Genomic DNA, 22,244 nt, shown 5'->3' with positions numbered 1-22,244 from the left:
CTGTCCTAAATGGTCAGTCCCTTATCCTGAGACATTGGCCCCTAGTTCTAGACTCTCCAGGCATTTAATAAATGCAAGTTGTTATTCTTTCGAACCTGTCCAGATTCCTCTTCCCTATTGCTCGAGCCCCTACCCCCAGTTTACGTGTAATCTGCAACGTTAAGTTCAGCTTTATTTCTGCCTGTACTGTTAACAGAAATGGCCCCAGCACTGATCTTGATAACACCTTGAAGGTGACTCCTCTCAGGCTGCAACCACTGTTTGCTTTCATAAGAACATAAGAAATACGGCCCCTCGAGCCTGCTCCGCCATTTAATACGATCATGGCTGATCTGATCATGGACTCAGCTCCACTTCCCTGCCCGCTCCCTATAACCCCTTATTCCCTTATCCGTTAAGAAACTGTCATAGAAACATAGAAACATAGAAAATAGGTGCAGGAGTAGGCCATTCAGCCCTTCGAGCCTGCACTGCCATTCAATGAGTTCATGGCTGAACATGTAACTTCAGTACCCCATTCCTGCTTTCTCGCCATACCCCTTGATCCCTCTAGTAGTAAGGACTACATCTAACTCCTTTTTGAATATATTTAGTGAATTGGCCTCAACAACTTTCTGTGGTAGAGAATTCCACAGGTTCACCACTCTCTGGGTGAAGACGTTTCTCCTCATCTCGGTCCTAAATGGCTTACCCCTTATCCTTAGATAAGAGATTCCTGTCTATCTCTATCTTAAATTTATTCAATGTCCCAGTTTCCACACCTCTCTGAGGCAGCGAATTTCACAGATTTACAACCCTCTGAGAGAAGAATTTCCTCCTCATCTCAGTTTTAAATGGGCGGCCTCTTATTCTAAGATTATGCCCCATAGTTCTAGTCTCCCCTGTCAGTGGAAACATTCTCTCTGCATCCACCTTGTCAAGCTCCCTCATAATCTTACACGTTTCGATAAGATCACCTCTTAATCTTCTGAATTTCTCTGCTTTGGCCCTGAGATTTGTCCCCTATCCCACACTATAGTTTTCATGGACTAATCCCAGCATGGCACAGAATCAAAAGCCGTGTTGAAATCTAATTAAATCACAACCACAGAATTCCTGTCATCCACAAAGTATGTAATTGCCTGGAAAAATCCCAGTGACTGTTAGGCAAGACCTCCGTCCCATGAACGCACGCTGACTCCCCCACCACACTGAATCTATCCAAGTGTACCACGATCTCCTCTCTCACGATGCTGTCTTAAAAAAAAATCTCTCCCACAACAGACACACGATTGGGTGGCTTGCAGTTCCTTGGGTCAACACCTCCGACAGTGCAGCTCTCCCTCAGTAGTGTCGGCTTAGATTCTGTGCTCAAGTCTCTGGAGTGGGAGCATGAACCCACAGCCTTCTCTGTTAGAGACTAGAGTGCTACCCACTGAGCCACAGCTGACACGTGAGAGTGAAAGGCATGTAGTTGGAGCCATTGGGCCTTGTAGACCAGGATTGTCCTCGGTCGAAGCCACGGTTTCTGCCAAGTTAGATGATCTCATCCAGTTGAGGATGAAGTTGGACAGCAGTTTTCCTTGGTACCTCTGAAAAGAAAGATTAGCATTTCTATAGCGCCTTTCACGACCACCAGCCATCCCAAAGCGCTTTACAGCCACTGAAGTACTTTTTGGTCACTGTTGTAATGTAGGAAACACTGTGCCAGGCTGGGATGAGTCCCTGAGGCTGTAGCGAGGGATAGAGGACAAACCTCTGGGCCTGGGAGGAAAGAAATAGTCACGGTTCCCATTCCTGATCTCCAGCCAGTGACGCTTGCTGAAAGTGGGATGTGGAGATGCTGGGTGAGCAGCAGTGGTAAGCTCCAGTCATCAACAGGCTTTCGGCCATTTACAGTCCAGCCTCGCCCCTGAACAATGGTCACTTGGGCGAGGTGCTAGAAAGGCTACTGCTTTACCCCTCCCCAATGGAGTTGGATCCCAGCACATTGGAACTGAGGAGATGGACCAATAACGGATCGATCTGAGAGCAGTGGCCGTCCAAAGAGATTTAAGGATGCATGTACACCATGTACACTAAAATGTAGCAGTGAGGTACAAAAATAATCAAAAAGGCCTAATGGAATGTTGGCCTTTATAACTAGAGTTATATGTGTCAGCTGTGGCTCAGTGGGCAGCACTCTCTCGCGTCTCTGAGTCAGAAGGTTGTGGGTTTAAGTCCCACTCCAGGGACTTGAGCCCAAAAAATCTAGGCTGACACTCCCAGTGCAATGCTGAGGGGGCGCTGCACTGTCGGGTGAAACTTTAAACCGAGACCCTGTCTGCTCTTTCAAATGGACGGAAAAGATCCCACGGCACTATTTCGAAGAAGAGCAAGGGAGTTATCCCCAGTATACTGGCCAATATTTATCCCTCACTCAACGTAACAAAAAACAGATTATCTGGTCATTATCACATTGCTGCTTGTGGGAGCTTGCTGTGTGCAAATTGGCTGCTGTGTTTCCCACACTGCAACAGTGACTACACTCCAAAAGTACTTCATTGGCTGTAAAGTGCTTTGAGATGTCCGGTGGTCGTGAAAGGCGCTATATAAATACAAGTCTGTCTTTATTTCTTAGAGGGCTAGAATATAAAGAGGAGGAAGTTTTGCTGCAGCTGTAAAAAGTCCTGGTTAGACCCTATCTGGAGCACGGTATACAGTTCGAGGCACCGCACCTTAAATAGGAGATATTGGCCTTGGAAGGAATGCAGTGCAGCGCAGATTCACCAGAATATTACCAGGGCTCCAAGGTTAGATTATGAGGTGAGATTCCATAAACTAGGCCTGTGTTCCCTGGAATGTAGAGGGTTAAGGGGCGATTTGATTGAGGTTTTGAGGATTTTGAAAGGAATTGATAGAGGAGATAGAGAGAAACTTGTTCCCTGGTGGGGGAGGGGAGGGCAAGGGGACATAACCAGAAACTCAGAGCCAGGCCATTCAGGAGAGAAGTTAGGAAACACTTCTTCACACACAGGGTGGTGGAAATGTGGAACTCTCTCCCTCAAAAAGTACTAATTACTAATTTTAAATCTTAGATTGATCAATTTTTGCTAGCCAATGGCATTGAGGGATATGGAGCCAAGGCAGGTGGATGGAGTTAGGATACAGATCAGCCAGGATCTCCCACTTACAACAGTGACTACACTCCAAAAGTACTTCATTGGCTGTAAAGCGCTTTGAAATGTCTGGTGGTCATGAAAGGCGATGTATAAATGCAAGTCTTTCCATAAATGCAAATCTTCCTTTTTCCCCGAATGGCAGAACATGTTCGAAGGGCTGAGCGGCCTACTCCTGTTCTTTGTTCCTAAGGTGGGCAGGGAGAAAGTTGGATGGACTGTTGGAAGGAGAGGGAGAAGGGAAAAAGTTCAAGTAAAATGTTGGGCATGTTCCCACTCTGACATAGAAACATAGAAAATAGGTGCAGGAGTAGGCCATTCGGCCCTTCGAGCCTGCACCACCATTCAATAAGATCATGGCTGATCATTCCCTCAGTGCCCCTTTCCTGCTTTCTCTCCATACCCCTTGATCCCCTTAGCCGTAAGGGCCATATCTAACTCCCTCTTGAATATATCCAATGAACTGGCATCAACAACTCTCTGCGGCAGGTAATTCCACAGGTTAACAACTCTCTGAGTGAAGAAGTTTCTCCTCATCTCAGCCCTAAATGGCATACCCCTTATCCTGAGACTGTCCCCTGGTTCTGGACTTCGCCAATATCGGGAACATTCTACCTGTATCTAACCTGTCCTGTCCCGTCAGAATCTTGTATGTTTCTATGAGATCCCCTCTCATCCTTCTAAACTCCAGTGAATAAAGGCCCAGTTGATCCAGTCTCTCCTCATATGTCAGTCCAGCCATCCCTGGAATTAGTCTGGTGAACCTTCGCTGCACTCCCTCAATTGCAAGAACGTCCTTCCTCAGATTAGGAGCCCAAAACTGAACACAATATTCCAGGTGAGGCCTCACCAAGGCCCTGTACAACTGCAGCAAGACCTTCCTGCTCCTATACTCAAATCCCCTAGCTATGAAGGCCAACATATCATTTGTCTTCCTCACCGCCTGCTGTACCAGCATGCCAACCTTCAATGACTAATGAACCATGACACCCAGGTCTTGTTGCACCTCCCCTTTTCTGAATCTGTCACCATTCAGATAATATTCTGTCTTCGCGTTTTTGCCCCTAAAGTGGATAACCTCACATTTATCCACATTATACTGTATCTGCCATGCATTTGCCCACTCACCTAACCTGTCCAAGTCACTCTGAAGCCTCTTAGCGTCCTCCTCACAGCTCATACCGCCACCCAGTTTAGTGTCATCTGCAAACTTGGAGATATTACACTCAATTCCTTCATCGAAATCATTGATGTATATTGTAAAGAGCTGGGGGTCCCAGCACTGAGCCCTGTGGCACTCCACGAGTCACTGCCTGCCGTTTATCCCGACTCTCTGCTTCCTGTCTGTTTGGAATAGATACTTATGGATGATCATACGGTCACTTTTTATCCATGACTGCATGAGTGGCTTCACTTCAAGTTTTACATTTCATAAGACACTGACAGAATCTATCACGACAATAAATAACAGGAGTTATTTGTTAAAGATCAGACTGAAGAGTATTGAAAATCTAGCCGGAGCGAGATCGTGGTGTTGGATAGCCAAGGCATGTATGTGCAGGTACAGAGGAGCACTGGTGCAGACTCGTTTGGGAATGAGTGACTGGAAGACTTTGATCCATTGCCTGGTTGTGTTCCAAAAATCCCAGCATTGAGCCAGTGATTGTGCAAGGGCAGAAATTACATTTTTGAAGTAAAGCAGAGGCGGCAGAGTGCTCTGGTTAGGCTGGACTTTGAGGACTGTAGTCAGTTTTGGGCACTGAGGCACGAAAGAAATAGCCAAGCTTTGGCCGCCGAGAAGAGCAATGTCGGAAGACTGGAGATATGAGGAAAGATTGGACCCTGATGACTTGAAAGGTGATGAGAGTGGGGATCTTTACCGAGTTATGTAAGATGCTAAATGGAATCAAGTTATTCCAGCATGATTTCAAATTATACCACAGCTGTAGTATAAGGTGACATATATACTACAGCCATACTCTCTCAAAGTCTCTCACACCGTATCGACTTGCACATGTATTGGCCGTTCATTCATCGTCATTGGCTCAAAGTCCTGGAACGCCCTCCCTAACAGCACCTTCACCACACGGACTGCAGCGGTTCAAGGAGAAGGCCCACCACCAGCTTCTCAAGGGTAATTGAGGATGGGCAATTAAATGTCGGCCTTGCCAGCAACGCTCACATTCTGAGAATCATAGAATGGTTACAGCACAGAAGGAGGCCATTCAGCCCGTCGAACCTGTGCTGGCTCTCTGCAAGAGCACTTCAGCCAGTCCCAATCCCCCGCCCTTTCCCCGTAATTTTTTTTCCTTCAGATACTTATCCAATTCTCTTTTGAAAGCCACGATTGAGTCTGCCTCCACCACCCTCTCAGGCAGCGCATTCCAGATCCTAACCACTCGCTGCGTAAAAAGGTTTCCCTCATGTCGCCTTTGGTTCTTCTGCCAATCACCTTAAATCTGTGTCCTCTGGTTCTCGACCCTTCCACCAATGGGAACAGTTTCTCTCTATCTACTCTGTCCAGACCCCCCATGGTTTTGAACACCTCGATCAAATCTCCTCTCAACCTTCTCTGCTGTAAGGAGAACAGCCCCAGCTTCTCCAGTCCATCCACGTAACTCAAGTCCCTCATCCCTGGCACCATTCTCGTAAATCTTTTCTGCACCCTCTCTAAGGCCTTCACATCCTTCCTAAAGTGTGGTGCCCAGAATTGGACACAGTGCTTCAGTTGAGGCTAAACCAGTGTTTTATACAAGTTCATCATAACTTCCTTGCTTTTGCACTCTAAGTCTCTGTTTATGAAGCCCAGGATCCCGTAAGCTTTGTTAACCGGATTTCTCAACCTGCCCTGCCACCTTCAAAGATTTGTGCACATACACCCCCCAGGTCTCTCTGTTCATGCTCCCCCGTTAGAATTGTATTCATTCTAATCATTTTAATGAATCAAAAGAAAAGTTACAGACCAGTAAAAGGCAGATTCGAGACTGATATCGGGAAATGAGTCTTCAGAGAGAGCGACTAATAACTGGAGTGTTTGCTGGGTAGGGGAGTCAGAAACAGGAATGGGGAGTCATGGGCTCCCAATAGAAGGATAAGCTGGATGGGTGCATTGATCTACCTCATCTGCTCATCATTGTGAAGGGAAAGTATGGTGTCTGCATAGGAAACGTGCTTAGACAATATGAACCAAAGCAAATGGGGAAGGGGAACAACTTTGACGAGCTTTGGAATATATTTTGGGATGGCAGGAATGATGGGCGGAGCTTGGTGAAACATTTTACACTACCGCACTTGTGGCTGCGGTGACTCCAAAGGAAAGTGGGTGGGTGGGTAATGCAAATGGCCGCCCAGCTGGACCCTCGCTTAATGCTCCGTCATTTACTGTTCTTCCTTCAGGGAATTATTCCTACAGTCCGCAGATCGTCACCGGGGGAGAGGCAGATGAAGCTCCATCCGACTGGAGATCTAAACTGAAGCCTGTCCAAAAGCATCACAGGTGAGTGAGCATCGCCTCCCTGAGCGGCAACTGAAACCCAGCCGGCTTCACTGAGCTTTGGTGAGGGGTCCGAGATTTGGCTCAGAATCCCTTCGCAGGGCGTGGAGAGCCCTTTCAATTGAGGATGAAGTTTACCGTTGACCCTGAAATGAGCTTCTGGCCACATATCTGCAGCATAACTGAAGTCGTCTATTTCCACCTCTGTAACATCGCCCGTCTCCGCCCCTGCCTCAGCTCATCCGCTGCTGAAGCCCTCATCTACGCCTTTGTTACCTCTAGACTTGACTACTCCAATGCACTTCTGGCTGGCCTCCCACATTCTACCTTACGTAAACTTGAGGTGATCCAAAACTAGGTTGCCCGTGTCCTAACTCGCACCAAGTCCTGCTCACCCATCACCCCTGTGCTCGCTGACCTACATTGACTCCCGGTTAAGCAACGCCTCGATTTCAAAATTCTTATCCTTGTTTACAAATCCCTCCCTGGCCTCGCCCCTCCCTATCTCTGTAATCTCCTCCAGCCCCACAACCCCCCTGAGATGTCTGCGCTCCTCTAATTCTGCCCACTTGAGCATCCCTGATTATAATCACTCAACCATTGGTGGCTGTGCCTTCAGCTGCCTAGGCCCCAAGCTCTGGAACTTCATACCTAAACCTCTCAGCCTCTCTACCTCTCTTTCCTCCCTTGAGGCACTTTCTCTTTGACCAAACTTTTGGTCATCTGCCGTAATTTCTTCTTATGTGGCTCGGTGTCAAATTAATTTGTTTTGTTTGAAAACACTTCTGTGACTCACCTTGGGCCGTTTTACTACATTAAAGGCACTATATAAATACAAGTTGTTGCAGTTGAAAATATAATTGAAACTCCCGTGGCTTGGCTCGCAGTGAGAAATTGGATCGCACTGTGTCTAAGGCTCCAATAGGGCGGGCGGCTGTGTGTGCACACGCTCACTCAGCGCTGGAAGTGCGCTGCCCACCATATTGGTAAAGGCTCCTGTGTAGGCGTCCAGGGCGTGTGCCTGAAACAGGCGTTAGTTGACGCTTGGCATATGCAAATCGGGAGCCTCACACCTGTTTGAGGCCACTTTGCAAAATTGGATTGGCTGTGAGCGTGGCTTGTGTCGTACATGCTGCTGTCAGTAATCCATGTGCTTGGCAATCAAACCAAACCAACTGCAACTGAGAGGGAATGCTGGGGTAAGGTTACATTTTTTTTTAAACTTAACGCTATTGTGGAGTAGAGAGGAGAGCTTCCTCTTCACAATGACGTAAGTAAAAGAAACCAATAAATACACATTGCTTGACTGTATCTCTCTGAAGCACCTCAGGATGTTTTTCTATGTTAGGGTGCTGTATAAATGCAAATTGTTACGTTCTAGGGGCACTTTTCTCTCGAAAAGAGAAGGCTGAGAGGTGACCTAATAGAGAGGTCTTTATGAAAGGATTCGATAGGTAGACGTTGAGAAGATGTTTCCATTTGCGGGGGAGGCCAAAACTAGGGGACATCAATATTCAACAAGCTGTTCCGGAGAAACCTCTTTACTCAGAGTGGTGAGAATGTGGAACTCGCTGCCACAGGGAGTGGTTTGAGGCGAACAGCACAGATGCATTTAAGGGGAAGCTGGATAAACACATGCAGGAGAGTTGACCAGAAGGTTGTGCTGATAGGGTGAGATGAAGAGGGGTGGGAGGAGGCTTGTGTGGAGCATAAACACTGGCACGGACCTGTTGGGCCGCATGTCCTGTTTATGCGTTGTACATTCTATGTAGTTCTATCTCAGTAGCACTTGCATTCTGAATCACCATTAGGTAGTTCAACGTAATTTGATTTGCACTTAATGACTGGCCCATCCTTGTAGGTCCGTGCACCAGCATGCTTTGTGATTTGGAATATACCCGTTTGAAAGGAAGTACTCACTGTTCCAACACAAAAGGGCCAAAGGGACTGAAATGTCCTTCGCATTTCACACATAAGAACATAAGAAATAGGAGCAGGAGTAAGCCATACGATCCCTCGAGCCTGCTCCGACATTCAATACGATCATGGCTGATCCGATCATGGACTCAGGTCCACTTCCCTGCCCGCTCCCCAAAACCCCTTATCCCCTTATCAGTTAAGAAACTGTCTATCTCTGTCTTAAATTTATTCAATGTCCTGGCTTCCACAGCTCTCTGGGGCAGAGAATTCCACAGATTTACAACCCTCTGAGAGAAGAAATTCCTCCTCATCTCAGTTTTAAATGGGCGGCCCATTATTCTAAGATTATGCCCCGTAGTTCCTGTCTCCCCCAACAGTAGAAACGTCCTCTCTGCATCCACCTTGTCAAGCCCCCTCATGATCTTACACGGAGGGGATCAGGAGCTGGCTCTGATTGCTGGCAGGCTTCGCGATGGCAGTGGCTCGGGGTTGAGCTGCCGAGGTGAGTTTAACCTGCTGGGCTTGCCTTGTGAAACACTGCGCGAGAACGGGCCACTCTATCCTCGGCCCACCCGGCAAGGGTGGATCGAAAGAGCCAGATCGGCTGGCTCCAGATCAGGGGAAGGATAAAACCAGATCAGCTTCTCCCTTTCCTCCCCATCAATTATGAAAGGGTGGAAAGGGAGTTAATAATTAAGCTTCAGTAATTTGGAGCTCGAACTTTATCCGGTTTGGTCGTCGGGCTTTTGTCTCTTCTCTCCCGCCCTCCAATTCCTCGCAAACATTGAATCAGAGAATGATCCTGCACAGAAGGAGGTAATTTGGCCCATCGTGCCTGTGACATACCCTTCAACACGGGGACCCTCACAGTAATAGCATCGATTTTTTTTACAGTTTCGTTTAAGTGAGTTTTATTCTCTATTTTGGCCCAGGTGGCACACTTTGCTATTGCAAGGGCCGTTCCATGCTTGGTCTGTGCTAAACAAAGAAAGACTTGCATTTATATAGCGCCTTTCACGACCACCGGATGTCTCGGAGCGCTTTACAGCCAATGAGGTACCTTTGGAATATAGTCACTGTTGTAATGTGGGAAACACAGCAGCTCACACAGACAGCAATGTGATAATGACCCAGATAATCTGTTTTTGTTATGTTGATTGAGGGATAAATATAGGCCAGGACACCAGGGAGGACTCCCCCTGCTCTTCTTCAAATTAGTGCCATGGGATCTTTTACATCCACCTGAGAGAGCAGACAGGGCCTCGATTTAACATTTCATCCAAAAGACAGCACCCCCTTAATACTGCACTGCACTATCAGCCTAGATTTATATGCACAAGTCTCAGGAGTGGGACGTGAACCCATGACCTTCTGACTCCAAGGCACGTGTGCTGCTCACTGAGCCACAGCTGACACTTAGCAAGGATGCTCCAAGGCCCGAGTGATTGAACACGAGGGGGCGGAGTGACAAAATGAGCCCGGAGCTCTGTTGCTGCCCGGTGATCCTTCCTGGGAGACTTGCACTGCGTGTCAGCCGTGACTCAGCAGGTAGCACTCTCGCCTGAGTCAGAAGGTTTTGAGCCCCACGCCAGAGACTTGAGCACATAATCCAGGCTGACCTCCTCACCCCAACCCCAGTGCCAGTACCGAGGGAGTGCTGCACTGTTGGAGGTGCCGTCTTTCACATGAGACATTAAACCGAGGCCCCGCCTCACCATCCACCCTATCAGGTGGACATAAAAGATCCCACGACACTATTTTAAAAAAGAGCGGGTGAGGGTGAGGGGTCGGGGGGGCGAAGGGGAGAGTTTTCCCCGGTGCTCCCTGGGTCAATATTTACCCTTCAACCAACATCTTTAAAAACAGATTGTCTGGTCATTATCACATTGCTGTTTGTGGGAGCAAAGCGCTTTGGGGGGTCCTGAGGGTGTGGAAGGCACTATAGAAATGCAAGTTCTTATTGGGTGAACCCGGGATTGCGCTTGGCTGTGATGCCATTGCAGTCGAATGGCTTGTGCAAGGACAGCAATGTTCCCTTTAAGCTGCGACTGGAGTTACCAGGCAGCCGGCTCAACTGGGAAAGTTTCTAAATGGGGAAGAAACGCACGTGCTCTATAATTTGAATGGGCCTGCACAGCTCCTTAAAGGGGCAGTGGACCCGAAAAAAGAATTGAAGGAAGCATCGATGAAGCGTGGTGGCCTAAGTGAGGGTTGCCAACACCCATGGTAAAGCACCACTCCAGGGAGCACACAAATCTCGGCTGACACTCCCAGTGCAGTGCTGAGGGAGTGCTGCACTGTCAGAGATGCCGTCTTTCAGATGAGACGTTAAACCGAGGTCCCGTTTGCTCTCTCAAATGGACGTAAAAGATCCCATGGCACTATTCTAAAAAAGATTAATGGTGTTATCCCGGGTGTCCTGGGGCCAATATTTATCTCTCAATCAACATAACAAAAAAACAGATTTTCTGGTCATTATCACATTGCTGTTTGTGGGATCTTGCTGTGCTCAAATTGGCTGCCGCATTTCCTACATTACAACAGTGACTACACTTTAGAAAGTATTTCATTGGCTGTAAAGTGTTTGAGATGTCCGGTGGTCATGAAAGGCGCTATATAAATGCAAGCCTTTCTTGTTAAAGAGGCAAGAAAAAGAAAGCAAAGACATGTACTATAAAAGCACATGTATGCTGCCTCTCTCTGGCCTTAAGTGGAATGACGTCTGACTGACGACGCCTCGATTTTAAATTCTCATCCTTGTTTTCAAATCATTCCGTAGCCTTGCCCTTCCCTATCTCTGTAATCTCCTCCAGCCCTACAACCCTCCGCGATCTCTGCGCTCCTCCAATCCGGCCAGTGCGCTACCCCGATTTTCATCGCCCCACCATCGGCGGCTGTGCCTTCAGCTGCCTGGGCCCTAAGCTCTGGAATTCCCTCCCTAAACCTCACCGCCTCTCTCCTCCTTTAAGACGCTTTTTAAAACCTCTGTCTTTGAACTTAGCTTTTGGCCACCTAGCCTGATACCACCTTATGTGGCTCAAAGTTTCCTTGATACCGCTCCTGTAAAGCGCTTTGGGACATGTTACTACGTTAGATGCGCTATGCAAAGTGAGTTGTGCTTGACTGCTGCAGCAGGAGATCAGATCGGTTGCATGTGTGGGTGGAGAATGGCCCGCTCGTTGCCTGCTGGGCCGATGGCGAAATCTGTGTCCGGTTCATCCGGAATGATCTTTGGACATCTTTCTGAATACCTCACATCCACTCTGGGGTAACATAGAAATATAGAAACCTAGAAAATAGGTGCTGGAGTAGGCCATTCAGCCCTTCGAGCCTGCACCACCATTCAATGAGTTCATGCTGAACATGCAACTTCAGTACCCCATTCCTGCTTTCTCGCCATACCCCTTGATCCCCCGAGTAGTAAGGACTACATCTAACTCCTTTTTGAATATATTTAGTGAATTGGCCTCAACAACTTTCTGTGGTAGAGAATTCCACAGGTTCACCACTCTCTGGGTGAAGAAGTTTCTCCTCATCTCGGTCCTAAATGGCTTATCCTTAGACTGTGACCCCTGGTTCTGGACTTCCCCAACATCGGGAACATTCTTCCTGCTTCTAACCTGTCTAAACCTGTCAGAATTTTAAACGTTTCTATGAGATCCCCTCTCATTCTTCTGAACTCCAGTGAATACAAGCCCAGTTGATCCAGTCTTTCTTGATATGTCAGTCCCGCCATCCCGGGAATCAGTCTGGTGAACCTTCGCTGCAATCCCTCAATAGCAAGAATGTCCTTCCTCAAGTTAGGAGACCAAAACTGTACACAATACTTCAGGTGTGGCCTCACCAAGGCCTTGTACAACTGTAGCAACACCTCCCTGCCCCTGTACTCAAATCCCCTCGCTATGAAGGCCAACATGCCATTTGCTTTCTTAACCGCCTGCTGCACCTGCATGCCAACCTTCAATGACTGATGTACCCAGGTCTCGTTGCACCTCCCCTTTTCCTAATCTGTCACCATTCAGATAATAGTCTGTCTCTCTGTTTTTACCACCAAATTGGATAACCTCACATTTATCCATATTATACTTCATCTGCCATGCATTTGCCCACTCACCTAACCTATCCAAGTCATTCTGCAGCCTCATAGCATCCTCCTCGCAGCTCACACTGCCACCCAACTTAGTGTCATCCGCAAATTTGGAGATACTACATTTAATCCCCTCGTCTAAATCATTAATGTACAATGTAAACAGCTGGGGCCCCAGCACAGAACCTTGCGGTACCCCACTAGTCACTGCCTGCCATTCTTAAAAGTACCCATTTACTCCTACTCTTTGCTTCCTGTCTGCCAACCAGTTCTCAATCCACGTCAGCACACTACCCCCAATCCCATGTGCTTTAACTTTGCACATTAATCTCTTGTGTGGGACCTTGTCGAAAGCCTTCTGAAAGTCCAAATATACCACATCAACTGGTTCTCCCTTGTCCACTCTACTGGAAACATCCTCAAAAAATTCCAGAAGATTTGTCAAGCATGATTTCCCTTTCACAAATCCATGCTGACTTGGACCTATCATGTCACCTCTTTCCAAATGCGCTGCTATGACAGATCTGGACTTTGTGAAAGAGGGCACAACGGGTGGTGATGACTCGGCTGCCTGTTGACTCTCAGCGGGGAGTGATGTAGAACTTTTACAGTTGCTCTATAGTGAGGGCTATTTCAAGTAGGTGAACATAGGTGTCCTCCCATCATACACGGCAGCCATTCCTTGGGCGGCAGATTACTGGGGCTTTGTGTGATGTGCCCGACTGGCATTGGATGGCCGACATTGGCACTGTCTGTCAACCAGAGCATTCTGGAGAAGCTCCAGCCCAACCTTTGGACCAAGTTTAGATGACCAATGAAGTTTGGAATCGTCCCTCTTTATTTCCTTCCTGTTTAAACTGAACACAGAGCAGGGAGGAGGTGGGGGATTTATTGTCCCACAGCGATGTAGATAACCTCTTCACTCAGCAAGGCAGTGAGGTGGAACTGGTATCATCCAGAATCATCGACACCACCAACTTGCGTTTATATTGGAGATTTCACCCACTGACTCCGGAGCTCTCTGCTTGCCCTCAGTTGTTACTCTTATATATGTAAACTTGTATATACACTGTACAGCCACCAGAGGGCTCATCCCCTGGAGTCCCAAGGGATCCCATAATCCCTTGGGAGCACAGGTATTTAAGGAGGCCTCGCAGGTTGGAGAGGCACTATGGAGACCTGCAATAAAAGACTAAGGTCACACTTCACTTTGAGCTCACAGCATTCAGTCTGACTCTTTCTTCATACATAACAACTGGCGATGAGATACAGGTAGCGAACCCAAAGATGCAGAGAACAGTGGGCATCCTGGAGAAATTCTCGGAGGGACTCTATGAGATGATTGGGAAACATTTGTGGAGCGACTCGACCAATACTTCGTAGCCAACTAGTTGGATGGAGAAGAGACCGCTGCCAAATGAATGGTGTTTCTCCTCACCGTCTGCGGGGCACCAACGTATGGCCTCATGAAAAATCTGCTTGCTCCAGCGAAACTCACGGAGAAATCGTACGATGATTTGTGCACACTGGTTCGGGAGCATTTGAACCCGAAGGAAAGCGTTCTGATGGCGAGGTACCGGTTCTACACCTACAAAAGGTCTGAAGGCCAGGAAGTGGCGAGTTATGTCGCCAAGCTAAGACGCCTTGCAGGACATTGCGAATTTGAAAGACATTTGGAGCACATGCTCAGAGACTTTTTTGTACTTGGCATTGGCCATGAAACTATACTTCGCAAACTTTTGACTGTAGAGACCCCAACTTTGAGTAAGGCCATAGTGATAGCCCAGGCGTTCATTGCCACCAGTGACAATACTAAGCAAATCTCTCAGCACACAAGTGCTGCTACAAGTATTGTGAACAAAGTGATGTTGCTTTCAAATCGCAACGTACAGGGCAGGTCACACATGGCCTGCAGCTGCATGTCCGCAGATGTCTGAGTCCACCATCAAGGGTGATGACTGCAAAGCCATTAACACATTGTTGGCGCTGCAAGAGCGATCATCATTTCCATTCATGCCGCTTCAAAGAGTACGTTTGCAAGGAACAATGGGACACCTCCAATGTATGTACAGGTGAGCTGCAAATCCTGTTAATTCTGCAAACCTCCACGTTGCAGAGGAGGACAGATCCATGGCGGATCACGACGAACTAGAGCCTCAGACCGAGGAGGCAGAGGTGCATGGGGTACACACATTTATCACAAAGTGTCCCCCAATAATGCTGAACGTTGAACTAAATGGACACCCGGTGTCAATGGCGCTGGTCACAGGCGCGAGCCAGTCCATCATAAGCAAAAAGACATTCGAAAAATTGTGGTGCAGCAAGGCCTCAAGGCCAGACTTAACTCCAATTCGTACGAAACTAAGAACTTATACAAAGGAACTGATTCCCATAATCGGCAGAGCTATTGTAAAGGTCTCCTACGATGGAGCGGTGCACAAGCTACCACATCTGGGTGGTACCGGGCGATGGTCCCAGGCTGCTTGGCAGAAGCTGGCTGGGAAATATACCCTTGAACTGGGACAACATCCGAACGCTGTCGACTACTATCACTTCGTGTGCCCAGGCCTTAAACAAGTTCCCTTCGCTGATCGAACCAGGCATCAGGAAATTACAAAGAGCAAAAGTACAGATCCACCTAATTCCGGGGGCGTGACCCATCCATCACAAGGCGAAAGCAGTACCGTACATGATGAGAGAAAGGGTAGAGATCGAGCTAGACCGGCTGCAAAGAGAGGGCATCATTTCACCGATTGAATTCAACGAGTGGACCAGTCCAATTATCCCAGTCCTCAAGGGAGACGGTACCGTCAGAATCTGTGGCGATTACAAAGTAACTATCAATCGTTTCTCCCTGCAGGACCAATACCCACTACCAAAGGCTGATGACCTCTTTGCAAAGCTGGCGGGAGGAAAGACATTCACGAAGCTGGATTTGACTCCAGCCTACATGATGCAGGAGCTGGAGGAATCATCAAAGGGCCTCACCTGCATCAACACGCAAAAAGGTCTCTTCATTTATAACAGATGCCCGTTTGGAATTCGATCAGCAGTGGCGATATTCCAGAGAAACATGGAAAGTTGACTGAAGTCGGTCCCGCGCACCGTGGTCTTCCAGGACGACAACTTGGTTACAGGTCGGGCATATGCAGAACTTGGAGGAGGTTCTTAGTCGACTCAACCGCGTGGGGCTCAGGTTAAAACGCTCGAAGTGCGTTTTCCTGGCGCCCGAAGTGGAGTTGCTGGGGAGGAGGATTGCGGCGGACGGCATCAGGCCCACCGATTCGAAGACTGAGGCAATTGAGAACGCACCTAGGCCACAGAACGTGACGGAGCTGCGGTCGTTTCTAGGACTCCTGAATTACTTTGGTAACTTCTTACCGGGTCTCAGCACACTGTTAGAACCACTGCATGCCTTACTGCCTAAAGGGGGCGAATGGGTTTGGGGCAAAAGCGAAGAAAATGCCTTTGTAAAAGCTAGAAAATTGTTTGCTCAAACAAATTGCTTGTGTTGCATGATCCATGTAAGCGTTTGGTACTAGCATGTGATGCGTCGTCATAGAAACATAGAAACATAGAAAATAGGTGCAGGAGTAGGCCATTCGACCATTCGGCCCTTCGAGCCTGCACCATCATTCAATAAGATCATGGCTGATCATTCACCTCAGTACCCCTTTCCTGCTTTCGCTCCATATCCCTTGATCCCTTTATCCATAAGGACCATATCTAACTCCCTCTTGAATATATCCAATGAACTGGCATCAACAACTCTCTGCGGCAGGGAATTCCACAGGTTAACAACTCTCTGAGTGAAGAAGTTTCTCCTCATCTCAGTCCTAAATGGCTTACCCTTTATCCTTAGACTGTGTCCCCTGGTTCTGGACTTCCCCAACATCGGGAACATTCTTCCTGCATCTAACCTGTCCAGTCCCGTCAGAATTTTATATGTTTCTATGAGATCCCCTCTCATCCTTCTGAACTCCAGTCAATAAAGGCCCAGTTGATCCAGTCTCTCCTCATATGTCAGTCCAGCCATACCGGGAATCAGTCTGGTGAACCTTCGCTGCACTCCCTCAATAGCAAGAACGTCCTTCCTCAGATTAGGAGACCAAAACTGAACACACTATTCCAGGTGAGGCCTCACTAAGGCCCTGTACAACTGCAGAAAGACCTCCCTGCTCCTATACTCAAAACCCCTAGCTATGAAGGCCAACATAACATTTGCCGCCTTCACCGCCTGCTGTACCTGCATGCCAACTTTCAATGACTGATGCACCATGACACCCAGGTCTCGTTGCACCTCCCCTTGTCCTAATCTGCCGCCATTCAGATAATATTCTGCCTTCATGTTTTTGCCCCCAAAGTGGATAACCTCAATTTATCCACATTATACTGCATCTGCCATGCACTTGCCCATTCACCTAACCTGTCCAAGTCACTCTGCAGCCTCTTAGCATCCTCCTCACAGCTCACACCACCACCCAGTTTAGTGTCATCTGCGATATTACACTCAATTCCTTCATCCAAATCATTAATGTATATTGTAAATAGCTGGGGTCCCAGCACTGAGCCCTGCGGCACCCCACTAGTCACTGCCTGCCATTCTGAAAAGGACCTGTTTATCCCGACTCTCTGCTTCCTGTCTGCCAACCAGTTCTCTCTCCACGTCAGTACATTACCCCCAGTACCATGTGCTTTAATTTTGCACACCAATCTCTTGTGTGGAACCTTGTCAAAAGCCTTTTGAAAGTCCAAATACACCACATCTACTGGTTCTCCCTTGTCTACTCTACGAGTTGCATCCTCAAAAAATTCCAGAAGATTTGTCAAGCATGATTTCCTTTGCATAAATCCATGCTGACATGGACCGATCCTGTCACTGCTTTCCAAATGCACTGCTATTTCATCTTTAATAATTGATTCCAACATTTTCCCCACTACTGATGTCAGGCTAACCGGTCAAAAATTACCCATTTTTGCTCTCCCTCCTTTTTAAAAAAGTGGTGTTACATTAACTACCCTCCGGTCCATAGGAACTGATCCAGAGTCGATAGACTGTTGGAAAATGATCACCAATGCATCCACTATTTCTAGGGCCACTTCCCCAAGTACTCTGGGATGTATACAATCAGGCCCCAGGGATTTATCGGCCTTCAATCCCATCAATTTCCCTAACACAATTTCCCACCTAATAAGGATATCCTTCAGTTCCTCCTTCTCACTAGACCCACTGTCCCCTAGTACCTTCGGAAGGTTATTTGTGTCTTCCTTCGTGAAGACAGAACCAAAGTAATTGTTCAACTGGTCTGCCATTTCTTTATTCCCCATTATAAATTCACCTGAATCTGACTGCAAGGGACCTACGTTTGTCTTCACTAATCTTTTTCTCTTCACATATCTATAGAAGCTTTTGCAGTTAGTTTTTATGTTCCCGGGAAGCTTCCTCTCGTACTCTATTTTCCCACTCCTAATTAAACCCTTTGTCCTCTGCTGAATTCTAAATTTCTCCCAGTCCTCAGGTTTGTTGCATTTTCTGGCCAATTTATAGGTCTCTTCCTTGGATTTAACACTATCCTTAATTTCCCTTGTTAGCCACGGTTGAGCCACCTTCCCTGTTTTATTCTTACTCCAGACAGGGATGTACAATTGTTGAAGTTCATCCATGTGATCTTTAAATGTTTGCCATTGCCTATCCACCGTCAACCCTTTAAGTATCATTTGCCAGTCTATTCTAGCCAATTCACGTCTCATACCATCAAAGTTACCTTTCCTTAAGTTCAGGACCCTAGTCTCTGAATTAACTGTGTCACTCTCCATCTTAATAAAGAATTCTACCATATTATGGTCACTCTTCCCCAAGGGGCCTCACACAACAAGACTGCTAATTAGTCTTTTCTCATTACACATCACCCAGTCTAGGATGGCCAGCCCTCTAGTTAGTTCCTCGACATATTGATCCAGAAAACCATCCCTGATATACTCCAGGAAATCCTCCTCCACCGTATTGCTACCAATTTGGTTAGCCCAATCTGTAGATTATGTAGATTAAAGTCGCCCATGATAACTGCTGTACCTTTATTGCACGCATCCCTAATTTCTTGTTTGATGCGCTCCCCAACCTCACTACTACTGTTTGGTGGTCTGTACACAACTCCCACTAGTGTTTTCTGCCTTTTGGTATTCCACAGCTCCACCCATACAGATTCCACATCATCCAAGCTAATGTTCTTCCTTACTATTGTGTTAATTTCCTCTTTAACCAGCAACGCTACCCCACCTCCTTTTTCTTTCTGTCTATCCTTCCTGAATGTTGAATGCCCCTGGATGTTGAGATCCCAGCCTTGGTCACCCTGGAGCCATGTCTCCGTGATGTCAATTATATCATATTCATCAATTGCTGCTTGTGCAGTTAATTCATCCACCTTATTACGAATACTCCTCGCATTAAGGCACAGAGCCTTCAGGCGTGTCTTTTTAACATACTTTGCCCTTTTAGAATTTTGCTGCAATGTGGCCCTTTTTGATTTTTGTCTTGGGTTTCTCTGCCCTCCACTTTTACTTTTCTTCTTTCTATCTTTTGCTTCTTCCCCCATTCTATTTCCCTCTATCTCCCTGCATAGGTTCCCATCCCCCTGCCATATTAGTTTAACCTCTCTCCAACAGCACTAGCAAACACTCCCCCTAGGACATTGGTTCCAGTCCTGTCCAGGTGCAGACCGTCCGGTTTGTACTGGTCCCACCTCCCCCAGAACCGGTTCCAATGTCCCAGGAATTTGAATCCCTCCTTTCTGCACCACTCCTCAAGCCACATGTTCATCTGGCATCGGATGTGTATTACAACAAGCTAATGATTTTGGGAAATTGCAACCGGTTGCTTATGCATCCAGGAGCCTGTCTAAGGCTGCGAGGCCCTACAACATGATTGAAAAAGAAGTGTTAGGGTGTGTCCATGAGGTAAAGAAAATGCATCAATATCTGTTTGGGCTAAAATTTGAATTGGGAACTGACCATAAGCCACTTATATCTCTGTTTTCTGAAAGTAAGAGGATAAATACGAATGCATCGGCCAGCATCCAGCGATGGGTGCTCACGTTGTTCGCATACAACTACGCCATCCGCCACAGGTCAGGCACAGAAAACTGTGCCGATGCTCTCAGTAGGCTGCCATTGCCCACCACAGGGGTGGAAATTGCACAGCCCGCAGATTTCATCATGGTATGGAAGCATTTGAGAGTGAGCAATCACCTGTCACAGCCTGGCAGATTAAAACCTGGAGGAGCCAGGACCCCTTATTGTCCCTAGTCAAAAGCTGTGTGCTTCACGGGAGCTAGTCCAGTGTCCCAGTGGAAATGCAGGAAGAGATAAAGCCGTTCCAGCGGCGCAAAGATAAAATGTCTATACAGGCAGACTGCCTTCTGTGGGGTAATCGGGTAGTGGTCCCCAAGACGGGCAGAGACACCTTTATCAGTGACCTCCACAGCACCCAGCCAGGCATCGTAATGATGAAAGCGATAATCAGACCCACGTGTGGTGGCCCGGTATCGATGCGGACTTAGAGTCCTGCGTTCACAGATGTAACACCTGCTCGCAGTTAAGCAATGCACCCAGGGAGGCGCCACTAAGCTTATGATTTTGGCCCTCCAAACCGTAGTCTAGGGTCCATGTCGCCTTTGCAGGCCCGTTCTTGGGTAAAATGTTCCTTGTGGTTGTAGATGCGTACTCCAAATGGTATGAATGTGAAATAATGTTGGCAAGCATGTCCGCTGCCACCACTGAAAGCCTGCGGGCCACGTTTGCCACACATGGCTTACCCGATGTCCTGGTGAGCGACAATGGTTCATGTTTTAACAGTGCTGAGTTCAAAGAATTCATGACCCGTAGCGGGATCAAACATGTTGCATCTGCCCCGTTTAAACCAGCATCCGATGGTCAGGCAGAGAGAGTAGTGCAAACCATCAAGCAAGGCTTGAAGAGGGTCACGGAAGACTCACTGCAGACTCACCTATCCCGAGTCCTGGTCAGCTACCACACGAAACCCCATTCGCTCACTGGGATCCCACCTGCTGAACTGCTGATGAAAAGAGCACTCAAGACAAGGCTCTTGTTAGTTCACCCTGATCTACATGAACAGGTAGAGAGCAGGCAGCTTCAACAAAGTGCATACCATGATAGCGCAAATGTGTCACGCGAGATTGAAATCAACGATCCTGTATTTGTATTGAATTATGGACAAGGTCCAAAATGGCTTCCCGGCACTGTTGTGGCCAAAGAGGGAAGCAAGGTGTTTCGGGACAAACTTTCAAATGGACTCATTCACCAGAAACACTTTGACCAAATCAAACTCAGATTCACGGACTATCCTGAACAACCCACATTAGACACTACCTTCTTTGACCCCCCAACATACACACCAGTGGCAACCGACACCGCGGTTGACCACGAAGCAGAACCCATCATCCACAGCAGCCCAGCAGGACTCACCACACCAGGCAGCCCAGCAAGGCCAGCTGCACAACAGCCCAACGAGTGCCCAACAGACGACTCACCAATACCAGCGATTGGCCTGAGACGATCAACCAGGGCAAGAAGGGCCCCAGATCGACTCACCTTGTAAATAGTTACATTGTTGACATTGTTGGGGGGGAGTGTTGTTATATATGTAAACTTGTATATACTCTGTACAGACACCAGAGGGCTCATCCCTTGGAGTTCCAAGGGATCCCATGATCCCTTGGGAGCACAGGTATTTAAGGAAGCCTCACAGGTTGGAGAGGCACTCTGGAGACCTGCAATACAAGACTACGGTCACACTTTACTTTGAGCTCACAGCATTCAGTCTGACTCTTTCTTCATACGTAACAGGTAGAGTCTCACTTCCGACTCATAGAAAGACCCACCATGCCTGTGCCAGCCAATTGAAAGAGCTGCCCAATTAGTCCCACTCCTGCGCTCTTTTCCTCGCCCAGCAAAGTTTTTGAGTTTGTGTCTATTTCCCACGGAGTCAGCACCATTTGGGTTCAAACGCTGCTTCAGCCCACTGAGGGGGGTGCTGCACTGTTGGGGCTGCCGCCCTTTGCATGAGATGTTGCCCGCCCTCTGGCTCTGATGGATGTCCGAAATCCCACAATACCGTTCAACGCACAGCACCCGACTCGACATTCCACCGACCAACATCACCAAGGACTGATTAATCGGTCGTTCATAGAAACATAGAAACATAGAAAATAGGTGCAGGAGTAGGCCATTCGGCCCTTCGAGCCTGCACCACCATTCAATGAGTTCATGGCTGAACATGCAACTTCAGTACCCCATTCCTGCTTTCTCGCCATACCCCTTGATCCCCCTAGTTGTAAGGACTACATCTAACTCCTTTTTGAATATATTTAGTGAATTGGCCTCAACAACTTTCTGTGGTAGAGAATTCCACAGGTTCACCACTCTCTGGGTGAAGAAGTTTTTCCTCATCTCAGTCCTAAACGGCTTATCCTTAGCCTGTGACCCCTGGTTCTGGACTTCCCCAACATTGGGAACATTCTTCCTGCATCTAACCTGTCTAAACCCGTCAGAATTTTAAACGTTTCTGTGAGATTCCCTCTCATTCTTCTCA

The 22,244-nt window shown here is 47.6% G+C and overlaps 1 protein-coding gene across 2 annotated transcripts in view; it reads left to right on the top strand.

Moving 5' to 3' along the window:
* The window catches only part of LOC139242387 (MICAL-like protein 2), a 64,801-nt gene that overhangs the window by 18,314 nt on the left and 24,243 nt on the right, over positions 1 to 22,244 (top strand). For both annotated transcript variants that reach the window (XM_070870334.1, XM_070870333.1), the window contains exon 4: positions 6,534 to 6,633. In XM_070870334.1, the coding sequence (XP_070726435.1) occupies positions 6,534 to 6,633 (100 nt within the window). The remainder of the gene's footprint in view (positions 1 to 6,533; positions 6,634 to 22,244) is intronic.

This window comes from Pristiophorus japonicus, unplaced genomic scaffold (assembly GCF_044704955.1).
Source record: "Pristiophorus japonicus isolate sPriJap1 unplaced genomic scaffold, sPriJap1.hap1 HAP1_SCAFFOLD_1315, whole genome shotgun sequence".
Classification (NCBI taxonomy): Eukaryota; Metazoa; Chordata; class Chondrichthyes; family Pristiophoridae; genus Pristiophorus; species Pristiophorus japonicus.
Note: the sequence above shows the minus strand (reverse complement) of the source record. Positions and strands in the feature narration are given on the sequence as shown.